This window comes from Lepisosteus oculatus, chromosome 13, assembly GCF_040954835.1.
Source record: "Lepisosteus oculatus isolate fLepOcu1 chromosome 13, fLepOcu1.hap2, whole genome shotgun sequence".
Taxonomy (NCBI): domain Eukaryota; kingdom Metazoa; phylum Chordata; class Actinopteri; order Semionotiformes; family Lepisosteidae; genus Lepisosteus; species Lepisosteus oculatus.
In genome coordinates, this window is record NC_090708.1 from 19,093,924 (window position 1) to 19,109,864 (window position 15,941).

The following is a 15,941-nucleotide window of genomic DNA, read 5'->3' on the forward strand; positions in this document are numbered from 1 at the left end:
ATATTTAAAGAGCTTGAGAGCAGAGCACACAAAAGGTTTAAGAATGTCAGTGAACTGCACAGATGAGTATCAACACTTTCTATCTCCCGATGAAGAACAGAGCTTTGGGACACATAAAATGCCAGCACTTCACTGAGACAGAGGGACCGTTTTGGCACCTTACCTGCGCTCTTCACTAAATCACGTGGCCTGAGTGCACTACAACAGCTTTTCTTTCTCCCTGTGGGTTTTTCAGTCTCTCGGCCAAAAGGTTTACCTTGAGGAGCCAGAGCAGCCCATGCAGGAGCTGCGACAGAGGCACAAGGCAGAGCCCCAGCCAGCACTGCCACAGAACAGAACCCCTCCACTGCGGGACACAGACTCCCCTCCACCCACACTGACAACCATCTCCGAGGACCAGCTGCTGTCCTGACACACACACCCCCCCCCATAAGGCAGACGTTACGGAGTCTCTGGACTGGACCTTCTGGAATGGCGGTGAAAGGTGTGAACGGGGTTCCTGAATGAACCGTCAGGGACCAGAGGGAAATGGAGATTCTAGCTGTGGAATTTCAGTGTTGCAGCCTGGCTCTCTGTCAACACCCCCTGCACTCAAGACACAGAGACAGCGCCAACACTAATGATCCCACTTGTCCAGAGTGGCAATTGTCTTATTGTAAGAAATTAGATTAACACAGGGAGCCGGGTTTGAATCTCTGCAGATGGATTTCTTGCTCTGCCTTGTGAATTTTCTGAACTCCAGTCTTGTGGGATGTTTGAGCTGCAGTTTTTCAGCAGGAAAGAAAGTGGGCTGTCTCAGCTGGTAATTATAAGAGGAAAATATGTAAGCACCCTTACAAACCATTCGTAAAGTTAAGGGTAGATTGTGCTGGATTAGAAAGATTTCCCTGTGTTGTGCAGCATCCTCAGATTCTGGTGTTTCAGTAGATCTCCACACACCAAAACTGACCCCAGCTCAAACTGTAATCCCAACAAGAAATTTGCATGTCAAAAACAATCACAGTAATCCTGTTAAACAGCGCCATCTGTTGGTTAAATATGTCATCTTCCACAGTCAACTGACGTACCAATTCATATTAAACGTTACATGTGTCTGTATTACATTGTAAGATACACAATACAAAAAAACAATGTGTTTTGTGTTCCTTCATTCACAATTACACAATATGTGCTTGCTGGGATAGGCTTTGGCTCCTCAGAGAAATTGAACTGGATGAAGTGGTTAGAAAATGGATGGATGTTTTATTTAAATAATTGCTTTTTATTTAAAGCACTACACAAATGTATTTGCATATCTTGGTTGGAAGGTGGCATACTGGTGGAGTGTGGCAACTCACTGCCTGTGTGTTGAGGATCTGAGCTGGGGTCCTGGAAGATATCTGTACCCTTGCACCTCTGGGTGTTGTGTGAACATCAAGTGGTGCTTTCTTGTAGTTTAGAGACTCCAGGAAACCCACAGATTACAGGAATACTACTGTCTTTGAATATTGGTAAATTCCTACATTCGCCAGACATGGCTCTTTCTTAACAACATAGGACAATCTTTATTTTCCTTTTCAGAACTAGAAAATGTCTCTGGACACAAGCCTGCTGTGGAAGGACTGATACAGACACCTTTCCTTTTTCAAACCGCTCCATCAGTAAAGCTATTATTATGTCAGGGGTCATGGCAAGCCTACATCTGACCCAGACCCAAGGGACACTAGCTGATTACAAGGCAACAGGGAGTACACAATCCAGCCTGCCAGCATAAACCAGACCACCTGGAGAAAACCCATATTGGTTTAATCAAAACATGCAGAACAGAGTGCAAACATGCAAGCTCAGCACGGAAGGATCACTGATCCAGAATCAAACACAAGACTCTGAAGCTGGGAGGCAGTCAGATGTACCGTCACACTGCCAGACAGCAAGTTTGAATAAAGTTTTTCAGCAATTAAAATATAGAATCAAAAACATTTAATAACTAAATCTACGAGGTACTTAATAAGTGAAAGAAAGTACCAAAAGACTGATCAGAGTACCATTTATTTCTGATCATTTAAAGCAGGCATCTGAAACGCAGCTTCTGGAAGGTCTGACATCTTGTTCCATGCTCCCACACATCTCTGTATAAAGACATATCTCCTGTCCTGACTGGAAGATCTCATCCAGCTATTTCTTGAAAGAAACCAGAGCATCAACTTCAACAGGCATAAGGAAATAGCTGGAAGATCTTTGGGCTTCAGATAGCTATAAAAATTCAATTGTCTCTAAAATGAATAAACTTTAATATTTAAGGTGCTAATAAAATGATTTGTATAATTATGCAACCATTTGTAATTGCTTCATCCAATTCTGGGTCACAGGGGAGCCAGCAAGCTTTCAGTGCAATGTGGGGTACACCGGATGCCAGTTTCTCACAGAGCAGACAGACTCACACCAGGGCCAGTTTCCCCAGAAGCCAATTAATCTGCCAGTATGTCTTTGGACTGTGGGAGGAAACCAGAGCACCTGGAGGAAACCCATGCAAACACAGGGAGAACATACAAACTCCACACAGATTGCCCCCCAGGTCCAGAACTAAACCAAGAGTTCTAGCGCTGCGAAGCAGTCATGCTAACCACTGTGCCACCATTTGCTTGTGAATATCTGTATACTGTTTATAGTGCATATATCACAAGGATATTCTACTGAGGCTACACCTCATCAATACTAATGCTACTAACAACAAGAACACATTCATAACTCTTGATTCCATCAGTACCATGTTCAACCAGTCTGTCCCAGAACAAGGCATCTCACGTTAAGCTATTCTGCATTACAGAGATTTTTTCAGCACTTGTGACCAGAATTTCTCTCTGTGTCAATATTTAAAAGGCGGTTAATCACTAACTTATTACACAAATGGAAAACCCTCCACTTGGAGTTTAAGAAACAAATATAGGGGTGAGTTACATTTTTCCGTCTTTTAAATCTTTTTCCTTGGCTATTTTTTGTAGGCGGGCTTAAAGAGGTCAGGCTGGTAAGATTCTCTTTCACTCTGCATGTTTCAAATCTCCACGATCTCCTCAACCTTGCTTGCCACACTGAGCTGAGAGAGACGACAGCGTTTGCACTGTTGTTTGCTGTTTTGCCGATCTGTCCACTTCCTGTAAGATTTTGGGTATTCTCATACCCTTAAATTTGAATTTAAGAGGGATAGTGATTTTTTTCCATGCACAGTAGGTAAAAAAAACACATGTATAGCCAGCAGCCAGTTCAAAGATGTGTTTGTTATGAAAACTACGTGTGTACTGTGGAGAAATGTAACTGTTTGTCCCCAAAGACAACATTTTCTTCAGTCAGCAACACTGAATACTGATCTGGATGGTGCAGCAGTGTGTCATGTTAACGGGCTATTGTGGAAACACAATACTGTGGGTAACATTAAGCCAGCATCTCACCCTGTGGTTTCTGCAGTCATTGTCTGCGGAACTATTCTCTGTGGTGCAGTTTCTATACAGTATGATCCACACTCCAGTGCTCCATGGTGCACAGTTTTAAAGGCCATTTGAATTGGCCAAGTGACTTTAAAAGTAACAGTATTTGTTTGTTGCAAGAGTTTCAAAATGCACTTCAGCTCAGAATCTGGCGGTGGCCCACATCAGCAGGCATCACGAGGCTGGACAAGCACAAAACCTCATCTGTGGACAACAGTGATATTCCAATATCACCATTTGTAGTCTCCTGAATTAATCCTGGCCAAAAGGGGTTGGAAAGACACTCCTGTGCTTTTCCACAGCTGCTCTCACTGCCCCACATCTCAGCAGGGATGAAAGTTCTGCCGGGTTGCAAGGCATCACAGTGTAGTTCAGCGAAGGTTTGAACTAGGTTTTAATTTGTTGCGAATAAGGTAATTTTCTGGTAAAAGACACACATAAAGTCCACCTTCCTGTAATGCTTTGCATTCCTATATTTATAATCTGAGTGCAGGTCAGTCTCTGGAGTTACCATAAATGTCATGTTTAGGAGAGATCATTGCATGAGAATTGGAACTCACGCAAAGATTTCCTAAAGGTTTTTATTGACAATGGTTAGCCTTTCCTCTCATTGTTTCCAAATAATTCCATACTTTCTCTGTGAACTTTCCACACAACAGGTGTCTGTCTCACTGTTCAGTGTGCAAAGATCAAATTTAGAATGAGCCCTTCCACACAGCTCAAATTCTATAGCTCTTATTAAGGCAGAGGATGAATCCCAAGCAGTGCTTTTCTCCAGCCGTGTTTCGCGGTGTGTTAATTCAGGGCAGGGCCGGCGCTAGGGAACAAATCTGTAGGGCGGTGATATTTCGGTTGAAACGGAGCCTTTGCAACTACCCAAGTGATATCTCGCAACCATGCCATTGCTTAGTGCTTCATGATAGAAGATAACGACGAGCAATCTGGTATTTAGCAATGAAGTACAGTTTCACGTTCATCAGCACTCTCGCGATTATTGCCTGGAGCGACAAAATACCGTATGCATTCATTTTTGCAGCTACTTCGACGGTAACGAGGTTCTGAATCGTTAAAAAATAGTTGTAAACCCAACAGGAAGCACAAACGTCTATAACTACAGTCCTAGTTATTTAACGATTGTAAGTATAAGGATAAACAACTGCAAGGAGTCGGTCCACCTGAGCAAACAAGATCGAAATAATGTTGACACCCAATAACGCAGACGCTATGTAATATGTGTCGTTCCTAGACGGATAGCCCTCCTGCACATCAGTCCGATGTAGTAACCGGGAATTCGGGGTTGGTGTAGTTATCTGACCGTTGACAAAGTACAACTATTTTTGGGGGCGCAAGTTAAGTAAACGATAGTGTTAAAAATCCTTTTGTCCAAAACTGAGGGGGCGGGACAGTTCAGTTCCCACCGTGGCGCCGGGTCTGGTTCAGTGTAACTATGAGTAAGGCTGAGCTGAGCTCCTGACCTGCTGTTTTCTCTCCTCTCTAGAAGGCACAATGATGCTGCTGCTGCTGCTCACTCTTCTCTCTCACGGCTGCCTGAGTGCAGTTTCTGGCACTTCGGGTGAGTTTGCCAGGAGCTTCACCGTGGAAAAACAAAGACTTTGCCAAGTTCCTTGTTTTTTGGCAGCTAAGCTTGGGACTGAAAGTTTTAAAGGGAGGAGTGATGATGGGACTGAGGGGAGGTCCAGGCTGGAGTTTGAAGGGCAACTAAGCAATACGAAGAATATGAAAAGGGTTAGAAGCTAGAGGATGCCATTGGTGCCATTTGTTGATATATAATTCAACACAGGAGAATTGTGTATGGGTCATCTGTAAATGCCAAGTTCCTTGTGTTTGCAGTGTTAACAGCTCTGCGCATATTGATGTCTCTGTGTGTGAGTGGTGTTTGCTCTATGTGGTTCTGAAGCTGTGTTTGGCCAACAATGTTACTGCGATGTGGCGTGTGTACTGCATGTTTACAAAGTCATTGCTATGAGTGGGCTCTGTGTCTTCCAGCTGTTGTGACACAGGCAGGATGCTGACAGGGATCTGTATAAACTTCCATACCATTTCTATCAAAAGACCTTTTTTATTGTGTGTGCCTTCACTGGCCATTTCCTAGATTTAAGAAGTTCATAACATAGAGTTTCTGTTACCACAATGTAGGGAGCTGTAATTCGTGGTCACTGAAATAAGATACACTTTCTTTTGCTGTGGTTTTGCTGACACGATACTGAATCCTCCTGCCTACCTAAATACTTGAGAACTAGTCCGGTTTCTTAAACCTGATTTGCTTTAACCAGACAACTGAAACCAGAGTTTGCGGTTTTGAAATCACAGAAAGCCTGCAGTCAGTTATCAGGATAACTCAATCCAACTTGCTTGAGAAAATTCCAAAGTAATTACACTTACTTCACAAAATAAGCTACTAGAGGGTGTGGTTTACAGCTTTTTAGGATAAACCAAAAAATAAATAATTACTCAAAAAATTGTGATCCCAATAGCTCCATGCATGCCCCTTAGATACCAAACACCTGACCTTAAACACCTTAATTACACCCATGTGAGAATGTGCCAATACAGTCTTCAACGCTAATCTAAACATTATGATTACATTAAACAATGCTAATCTAAACAACCAATGTGAGACTATTTAGAAAGATTAGAGATCACGTAGTGCCCTCTAGTGGGAAGTCAACTGTAATTACAACTTTTTGTATTGATGGTCTGCTACACCCACCCACATAGTGTTTTACATGTCTCCCATCCCAGCACTGATCAGGCCTAGCCTTGCTTATCTGACAGTAGAGTACAAGCTCTTTTTCTGGATGAAGCAATCAGAAGACCCCTAATTAGTGACCCCCATTGTTTTTAAAAAACAGCAGGTCAGTCAAGCTGGGTCTTGGGTCAGCACATGATGCATCTCTTCAGCCTGATGACCGGCTCCCTCTATCCCAGTGTTTTACAGCAGCCAGCAGGCGCACATGATCCTGCGTCAGAAACGAGCCAACAGCTTCCTGGAGGAGATCAAGCCTGGCAATCTGGAACGGGAGTGCATGGAGGAGACGTGTGACTATGAGGAGGCCCGTGAGATCTTCGAGGCAGACGACGCCACTGTGAGTAATGCTGCCTATTCCTCTGCATGGTGGTACAACACCACCTGTCAATAAGCTGAGGAGCTGCTCCTTGCTGTCCTGGCATCTTGTGCGCTGTTTCAATAAACTGGGAAGAAATCTTCCTAATCTGGGAGTCACTATCACATGAAATTGCTATTGCTTAAATTGTACAGCATATATCACACATGGTATACTGTACATTAATTGCTCACTGACATCCAAAATTCTACACAATACAGTTTCAGGTCAACAAGTACTAATTCACTACTAGAGTACAGGCCATTGGTTCCCAAGTCAGGTACAGGAAAATAACTATCTTCTGTGTATTTTTGCACCAGTTGAATTCTTAATCACGGGCTCATTAATTCCAGTTTTCTGTCAGCAGCAACTGTATTAGTAAATTTGTTCTCAGCTCTTAAAAGGTAGGATTTCACTAAGAATTGGGATTTTTAATTGGAATGAACCCTGCACCTATTTTTGAGTTCCAGAACTGCAACCAGTTGGGCCTCTAGTAGTAATCCATCAATGTATTGGCAATGAAGTAACGTTAAACTAGCAAGTCAGCTAGTTTGGTCAGAAATGACAGCAAAAACACTGCCTTTCTCATATTGCCAGAATAGGCTTCAGCTTCTCCTGTGACCCTCAATTGGAAGAAGCAGTTAGAAAATGGATGGATAAAGAACAGCAAGAAAGTTGGGGAGAGGCTGTGGAGAGCTCTGTGTGTTGACATTTTTGAAAGCAATGCCCTTGAAAGACAACATTTTTCATACTCAGGACTGACTGTGGAAACAAGTTAAATAAACATTAAACAAGTAAATAGATCAATTAAGTCATCAATTGGCCCTGAACATGGTGAGCTCAGCTGGGGTGAAAACCAGCAGAAACCAAGCCGTTGCTCCAGAAGCAGGTTTGGGAACCACAAATAGAAGCTGGAATACAGAATCAAAGATCTTAGTCTGAATTATTGGAGTTCATTCTGTTAAGCCTTTGGCCAGAAAATCTTGTCACATTCCTGCTCTTGATGACATATGATGGAAAACATAATTTGATTTTTGTCCATCTTCTCTTCTTTTGCAGCTAAAATTTTGGATGAAATATGTGGGTAAGATTTTCATATGTTAAAGTGTAAATTTGTGTGCCTGAGTTGAAAACCACACTGGAGGATAAGGAGTATAGCTCTGGGCAAGTGAGAACATTTTAAGCTTGTCTTTCACTGATGAGTGCTCAGGGAATGCAAGCATCCCATTTTCTTTAACTTACCCATGCATTTTAAAAAGGGCTTCAATGGATTTGTGAAACTGATAAATCAACAGATGCACATACTGTATCAATATATGCATAACACATACTGAATATCAAAAGCAACTTCTCATTTATAGAATCATCACATTCACAAGTTATCATAAAAATGACAAATTCTCCTTTGTGGCATGTGTGCAAACATTTTATTGACTAGACATTACATACTGTATGTCTAAATTAATTACACTGACTAACATTTGTCATTAACAGGGTGTCCACTGTAAGCCTCACAGGCTCGGAGGATGTGTGTGGCCACTTGATAGCAGTTGAGGGATTCTGTCCCAGTCCTCTCATACAGCCTGGGCAAGCATATACCCGAATACCATGTCATCCCAGTTCATCCCACAACTGTACAATGAGGCTCAACTCTGGAAAGCAGGGGATCTGTGCACAGCTGTCACACTCCCACCTCACAAGGGCAGTACTAGAGCAGTGTGAGGACGTGATGTCCTGTAGGAAGGGCACCAAGTGAAGCTCCAGGGCTTGATCAATGGTGCATTGCTGTCAGGCTGTGGTTTCTGAGGAAAACCGTTGGGTTGACTTAGTACCCATGAGGATTACTTGTTTCAGGTCCGCTCTGTTGTAACTAAAAGGGTTCAAAACAAACGTATTAGGTTTGTATGGTTAAAACAAACGTTCAGTTTTATTCTAACAGATTGTGAGAGTAGATGTTAGGTAACTGGCTGGCCTGTCCGTACTTCCTTTCAGACGGAGACCAGTGCGTTCCCAACAACTGTGTCAACGGCACCTGTATCGACCAGGTCGGCTCCTACACCTGCCTCTGCCATCCTGGCTTTGAAGGGAGACACTGTAACTTCTGTAAGTTTGGAGCTGGGTCTTTCACTCCCCTCTGCTCTCCTTACCTGATCAGCACATTCATCCCTTTGTCTATCGGACTCATCATTAGATCTTTTGAGTCTCTCCAATTGGTGTGTAATGAAGAGGACTGCACACTTCTACGTTGTTTGTGTGGTATGCAAGGTAACAGAATACCCTCTCTAAGAAATACTATTCTTTACATGAATGTGCAGAGAAGTACATCTGTGTTGTGCACCACTTATGTTGGCATGTGGAGATGCATTAGTGTCCCATTTGAACACACTTCCCCCTTTAGTTTCATTTTAGTTAGCTTAAGTGTCTTTTCAGAACTGATGTTGGTGTTATCCAGAAGCGTCAGTATCAGATCTGAACAAGTACATCTTGGTGGTTGGAATGACTCATGTCACACGGAACTGAACATTTCCCATCGGAAGCTATGTAGCCCACTGAAAAGGACCTCTCAGTCCTTTCAGTGGGCTACATCAAGTGTCCAGGTGTTGGTTCAGTCTCAAAGTGTTGTAAGTAACAGCCATGCCTGTGCTGTGTTCAGCGGTGTTTGCCACTAGCTGCTCGGAGGACAACGGCGGCTGTGATCACTCCTGCCAGGAGAGTGGGAACGGGACGAGCCGCAGGTGCGGGTGTCTGCTGGGGTACACCCTGGCCGATGACGGCAGGAGCTGCCAGCCCTCAGGTAGGGCTCCCTCCTCCTCCGTCTGCCTGTGCCTGAGGACCCTGTCATCCAGAACGAAAGCAGCACTGACAGACAGATCAGTCCTTAGACAAGAGCTCATAGCCTGGTGATAGGATTGTCAAAATAACAGTTGCCCATTCCTTACCACAGCAAGTCATTGAAAGATAATTGTGTACAACATTTACTTGTTTTTAAACGTACATTTTGAACCCATGTAGTGTTTTACTCAGAAAACAACAGAAACTTGGAAGCTCAACTCAAAAAAAGGCCTTTTTTGCCTGTGAGCTCCCTGCAGCACTGTAACACTCGAAAGAAAATCAATTGTTCCAGTAGCCATATCACCCTGCAACTCACAACTGGCAACCCACTGAAGCTAAGCAGGTGTGAGCCTGGTCAGTACCTGGATGGGAGACCTCCTGGGAAAAACTAAGGTTGCTGCTGGAAGAGGTGTTAGTGGGGCCAGCAGGGGGCGCTCACCCTGTGGTCCATGTGGGTCCTAATGCCCCAGTATAGTGATGGGGACACTATACTGTAAACAGGTGCCGTCCTTCGGATGAGACGAAAAACCGAGGTCCTGACTCTCTGTGGTCATTAAAAATCCCAGGGTGTTTCTCGAAAAGAGTAGGGGTGTAACCCCGGCGTCCTGGCCAAATTTCCCATTGGCCTTAACCAATCATGGCCTCCTAATAATCCCCATCTATGAATTGGCTTCATTACTCTCTGCTCTCCTCCCCACTAATAGCTGATGTGTGGTGAGCGTTCTGGCGCACTATGGCTGCCGTCGCATCATCCAGGTGGATGCTGCACATTGGTGGTGGTGGAGGGGAGACCCCATTACCTGTAAAGCGCTTTGAGTGGAGTGTCCAGAAAAGCGCTATATAAGTGTAAGCAATTATTATTATTATTATTATTAATTGTTTAATAGAAAACTGCAGCTTTTTGCAGGCCCAGGAGCCCCAATACCTGGTTGTTTTGTCTCAAGAAAGTTTTTAGGGGGAATAAAATATTACACCAGACTACTTAGTTCTAAAATGTTTAAGTACTGTCATTTTCAAAATCGCATAGAAAAAATAGCAATGAAGAATTCAAGGTTTAGTCTTAGCCAACACATGCTGAGCGCTAGGTTGGTACAGTGCCAATAGCACAGTCCAACACTACTGAACATCCCCCAGAGTGTGTATGTAGTCACACCAAACTGCTTTAAATGTACATTTTCCCCACTTTATGACCTAACTGCCTTCCATAAGTCTTTGCTCTCCTTGGTGTGTTTGTCCCCAGCATGTCTGCAGTGTATGTTGTCTCCCTGCAGTGCCCTTCGCCTGTGGGAAGATCGCAGTGGACAAGACCCCAGCCATAAGGGGCTACAGGCTTCTGACAGGCCTCAAGCCCTATGTGGTGGGAGGGGAGAAGGGGAAGAAGGGCCACAGCCCCTGGCAGGTACCAGCTCTTGGAAATCAGTTGACCAGAAGTGTGGTTTAGTAACAAATCTCTGAGACCTTTATCTTGAGATCTGTATGTGAGCATGCAGAGAAAGAACACTTCTACATCCACAAATATGATATGTACATGGCTGATTCCACATGTTGTATTATTAACTCGAGACCAGTAAGGACTTAATAATTAATTAATAACAGTAATTAATTACTTAATTAATGCACTAATTAAGTTATTAACCACAGTGATGTTGGATGGTGATGACAGGCCTGCACATACAGTATACAGTATAGTGGTTTGAGCTTGGAGCTGCGTCAGTGTGTGCTGGCTGCAAAGGAACAAATACAGGTTCATTCTGAAAACTAGAAAGAACAGACAATGGGAAAGTAATTCACACCTGAAGAGCCATTTCTTCATTTCTGTGGTTCAGCTTGGAATTAAACTGTTTCTACACAGGTGTATTTATTTAAACATGCGCTGTTCTATGTGCAGCACAGCTCTAGTCATCCGAACTAAGGAAAGTCCCACTTCAACTGTTCACTCCAGAGAATGACTCCATAACAGAAATGAAAAGCCCCTTAAATATTTTTAGTCTTTTCATTCTCTTTGGATGATTTCCCCATTTTAGGGAGGAGTTCAGTCACTGAATAGTGCTCCGGATTAACCACATCCATTGAACAGTACACACTGAACCACTAATAACACCAAGCTGTCACTGAACTGTCTCAACATGTGACAAAAACAGACCTGTATCTTCTGTCCTTCAGTTATCCAATGACCTGATATTTATTAAACAAACCAACTGGCAATACAACAGAAAAGTACTAATAATACACATAACGTCACTGATTTAAAGCCTGAGGGTTGTTCCGTTTTCCCAATTTCCCAGGACATACAGTAAACCCACACTACTATACAAGTCCTCTTAGGCAGCTTCCTCCCAGCACTGTCTTCCTTGTCTGATGTGTTCTCACAGCTGTGTGATCTGTCAGTTTCTAGAACTACTGCGGTCATCTGTGATTCTGTAATAGGCAGCACCAGGTAACTACCAATGTGGCAGATGGCTGAGAGGTACAGTATTTCCAGGTGCACAGCTGAACAGGCAGTATTATACAGTTAACTACATTTTCTTAAAATTCAAGCAGGAATGATAGTAAAGTTTCCAGAGAACAAGAGTCATGAATTCTGCTTTTAGATCAAACAGTAGAAAGGTGCACACAGACTGAAAAATGACTAAATCTTAAACTGCACAAAATGCAAAATACATTATTGAATTGATCTAGCATCTTGCCATTTGTAGAAGAAACAACTAGTATAAACTGGATGTGTAGTTTAATGCACATACTGCAACAATGATGTAGCTAAGTACACAGCTGGGAAGTACATAAGTCATAAGAGCAACGTAAAGAAAATAAATACCAAATGATAATTTTGAATGAAAGATTTAATCCTTTGAGCTCTGCAAAAGGAGTTAACACATCAGTGAAGATATCTGATAATTTATCTGTGAAATAAGTTTTCATGCTGCCGTTTGGTTTGGTTAACATAAGGGATGGACTTAATCTATGTTCATTACACAGTTCTATTGTGCCTTTGCTCTGATGAGTTGCCTTCTCAGTGTGTATACCCATCAGTGAATGCTTTAGAGGCAGGAGTGTAGTGTACTGTGCCCTTTATCCCTCCCTCTAGGTGCTGCTGATAAACGCACAGGGCAAATTCCACTGCGGGGGAGTTCTGATTGACAACTCCTGGGTCCTCACTGCTGCCCACTGCCTGGAGAAGGGATCCAGATATCATGTCCGATTGGGTAAGTCAGGCTCTGTGCAATGATCTCCCAATTGCTTAGTTACAAAAGCTACTTTAAAGTTATTTTCAGTGAATTATATCTTCCTCTTTAAGACTGTCATTAAAGTGCATTAGCTCACATTTGTTCCCATTTAAATCTACCCCCAGATGCACAGCAGAACAGGTTTGTTACTGTACCTTCAGAGATTTCTTAAACTCCTCATAGTCAGTACAAAAAAAAAACTTGCATCATCCATATGAAGTGAAGTTTTAACAGTACCTCCAGACCTCGCAACAGACAAATCCACTATTAACACTCTTCTAGCATGTATTACCTTTCATGTTCAATTAAAACTGCTGCCCCATCAGATCGGAGTTCATTCAGACCTCTCCAAATTGATGGGCCAAATTTCCACAATTCTTCCCTAGTTTCGTAACCACTTTGGAAAGGTAGGCCGTACTCTTGCAACAAACAGTCAAATTACCCAAGTATGATGGTATAGATCTTGTTCTTAAACTTAAATACTCCTTACATTTAAGACATGTTGAATATCATGAAAATAGGATAAAACCATTAGTTACATTTCCCATCTATTTCTTCACATCCACAGGTTACACTCAGTACAGTATGTGCAAGTAATCTCTGCATCTACCACACCACTTTCATACACACTTCTACAAAATGAAATAGTTCACCACACTTCCTGCACAATTTGGGCTGTCTTTGGTTAAAAAAAAAAGAACGCTTGTCCCCATCTTAAAAAAAAAACAAAAATCAGCAAAAGAACAGGTATGGTGGCTTCGAACATTCTTGTCCTCGTGTAGCAATACAGGGGATCTGGACTTGAGCATGGAAAATCCATTATCTGGAACCTTCAAAAGGTTCACCCCTAATGTTGCAAATCTTGGACAGCCAAGTCAATGTGCCCCTTCAACATCCTTGCAACCCAGAAATCCAAGAACTTTGCCAACTTGAAACCGATGTCAAACCTCAGTCCCCTAGGCAACAATCAGACAGTTCACATCCGATGCCTTGATCCCTAGCTCAGTTTGTAGCACTTTCCTTGAAAAGTCAAACCATGATAAAATCATTCACCTGCTCCAAACCATCAGCACCATTCTCACACAGAAGTAATAGCACATGCCAACCGTGCTGGCCACCATGGCTGTTACAAAACCCACCCACAAAGGCTCAACTGAGCACTCGCTATGCCCCAAACTTAAAAAAAAAAAGAAAAAACTTTATTCAATTAGTCTTAAACCTTATTTGTTTAAAAACCCTCTCGACCTCCTCTCTTACTAAACCATGAGGGTTTGTGAAAAGACATCCTCTGGCTGCCCTAGGAACTGGTTTTATAGGGAGCTAGAGTCTCCAGGTGCAGCCAGTTGAGTGATTCCCCCATGAGAATCTGAAGAATGTGGTTCTCCTAAAGGAGATGACCCCTCTCCTGGGGAATTCACCCATGTTTCCAGCCCCTGCTTTGCAACACATGGATACCCAAAAGTGAATGGGAATCAATCGCCTTATTCTAAGGATATATCAGCAAATTAGGAGAGATTATGTATAGCTAAAGATTCCACAATAAAGGAAATTTAGGATCTCATAAAATAAACAGTGAAGATCTCTATAACAAAATTCAAATTTCTTAGCTAGGATCTGGTCACCGGATCCTTTTTGATCATTTGTGTTTACCTGCCTGAAATCTCACCCATTGTTTAGGTTTTCTAAGACATGATCTTAAAAAATGTGAACTGCAAACGCTGTTGATTTTATGGCCCAAACCCGAATCGTAACAATGTTATTCAGTTTCATCAATTCATCATGCAATTTCATCAGCTGTTTCCACTATTTCAAGGTCAGGTTATATAATACACTCTTAATCTTTATAGCCTAGTGCACATTAGTTGTAGAGTTCCTTTATGTCATCTTATTGTCTTTTTACAGGAGACTATGAACGCTATCGTGATGAACAAACAGAGGTCACAGTGGAAATTTCCCAGTTCATCACTCATCCTCACTACAATCGCCTTACATACGACAACGACATCGCCCTCATGAGGCTGTCCAGGCCCGTGCCCTACTCCCGGTACATTCTACCTGCCTGCCTGCCCCCGAAGGACCTGGCCGAGAGGGTCTTGCTGCTCAACGGCACCCGCATGGTGGTGTCCGGCTGGGGCCGGGAGAAGGAAGGCTCCAGCAAGTCGAGCTCTGCCCTCCGCTTCATCGACATCCCCCTGGCTCCCCTCAGCCAGTGCGCCGAGGTCATGAGCCAGTCCCCCACTGAGAACATGCTGTGCGCCGGGGAGCTGGGCGTCAAGAAAGACGCCTGTGAGGGGGACAGCGGGGGGCCCATGGTCACCAGGTACAAGGGCACCTGGTTTCTGGTGGGGCTGGTGTCCTGGGGGGAGGGCTGCGGACGCACAGACAAGCTGGGCATCTACACCAAAGTCTCCAATTACCTGGACTGGGTCCAACAGGTGCAGAGAGCCAAGGGGAGCTCCGCCTGAGGACGACGTGCTCTCACCTGGAAGGGGTTTTACCTCTGAGAAGCTACATTATGTGAGAATTAATGGATTTTTTTGCCTTGTAAAACCCGAGGGATTAAGACAGGTTGAAATCATTCTGTAACTATAATTTTTTAAATTTCATTTAAGCGTCCTCAATTTTATTTTCATGTTTTACTTTGAGATTGCAGCTTTGTGCTGTCGTATGTTGGTTATTCCCTGTTTGGCAATTAAATTTTTTACAAATGCATTAGGTTTCGTAACAATAAAGATGACAAATCCCTGCAGACAGAGTCAAAGGGACTATTCTTTTTTCTCTAGTCGTTGGTGAATTTACCTGTACATACGCGCAATATCAGGAAGGCACTGGTAAGGGTTAAGATAACACAGGGAGAATGCAAGTTTCGTATAGAAGACATCTTATATCTGGAATCAAACCCAGGACCCAAGAGCTGTGAAGTAATACCACTAGTCACCAGGTGCTGCCCTTCGCTTAGCCACTGGTATTTCAATTAAGATGTGTTGCTGTGCAAATGTTTGTGTGAATAATATGAAAAACAGAAGGTGAATGTTTCCGTGAATATATACAGCACAACTCACATTCCACTACTATTTGACTGAGCAAAGGAAGGAGTGCTTAAGCTCCACTTTCACTAAAATAAGTACAGCGCCACCATGCTACAGCAACATTTAACCTGCCACATTGTGGCACACAGTCAAAACTTTAGTTATGTTTTTTTATTATACCTCATATGATGATTTTGGGCAAGGATGATGATTTAACCAATTAGCTCCTAGCTACAAGGCATCCATTATGTGTCCTTATTTACAGTATAT

The 15,941-nt window shown here is 43.0% G+C and overlaps 2 protein-coding genes across 6 annotated transcripts in view; both read left to right on the plus strand.

The window, feature by feature from the left end:
• Nucleotides 1-1,131, plus strand: part of ano7 (anoctamin 7) — a 27,243-nt gene extending 26,112 nt beyond the window's left edge. For both annotated transcript variants that reach the window (XM_015361714.2, XM_015361715.2), the window contains exon 24: nt 236-1,131. In XM_015361714.2, coding sequence (XP_015217200.2) covers nt 236-412 — 177 coding nt within the window. In that variant the 3' untranslated portion in view covers nt 413-1,131. The remainder of the gene's footprint in view (nt 1-235) is intronic.
• Nucleotides 402-15,391, plus strand: LOC102691633 (vitamin K-dependent protein C-like). Of its 4 annotated transcripts, none has more exons than XM_006637951.3 (9): nt 402-484; nt 4,960-5,034; nt 6,411-6,568; nt 7,646-7,670; nt 8,579-8,689; nt 9,240-9,380; nt 10,690-10,817; nt 12,504-12,621; nt 14,545-15,391. In XM_006637951.3, exons 1-9 carry the CDS (start codon nt 472-474, stop codon nt 15,105-15,107), a joined length of 1,332 nt encoding a protein of 443 aa, XP_006638014.3. In that variant the 5' UTR covers nt 402-471; the 3' UTR covers nt 15,108-15,391. The 4 variants fall into 4 exon arrangements, with proteins under 4 accessions (XP_006638014.3, XP_069053906.1, XP_069053907.1 ...); XM_069197805.1 differs by lacking the exon at nt 402-484 and adding an exon at nt 2,877-2,928; XM_069197806.1 differs by lacking the exon at nt 402-484 and adding an exon at nt 2,928-3,004.
• The last annotated feature ends 550 nt before the right edge of the window (nt 15,392-15,941 follow it).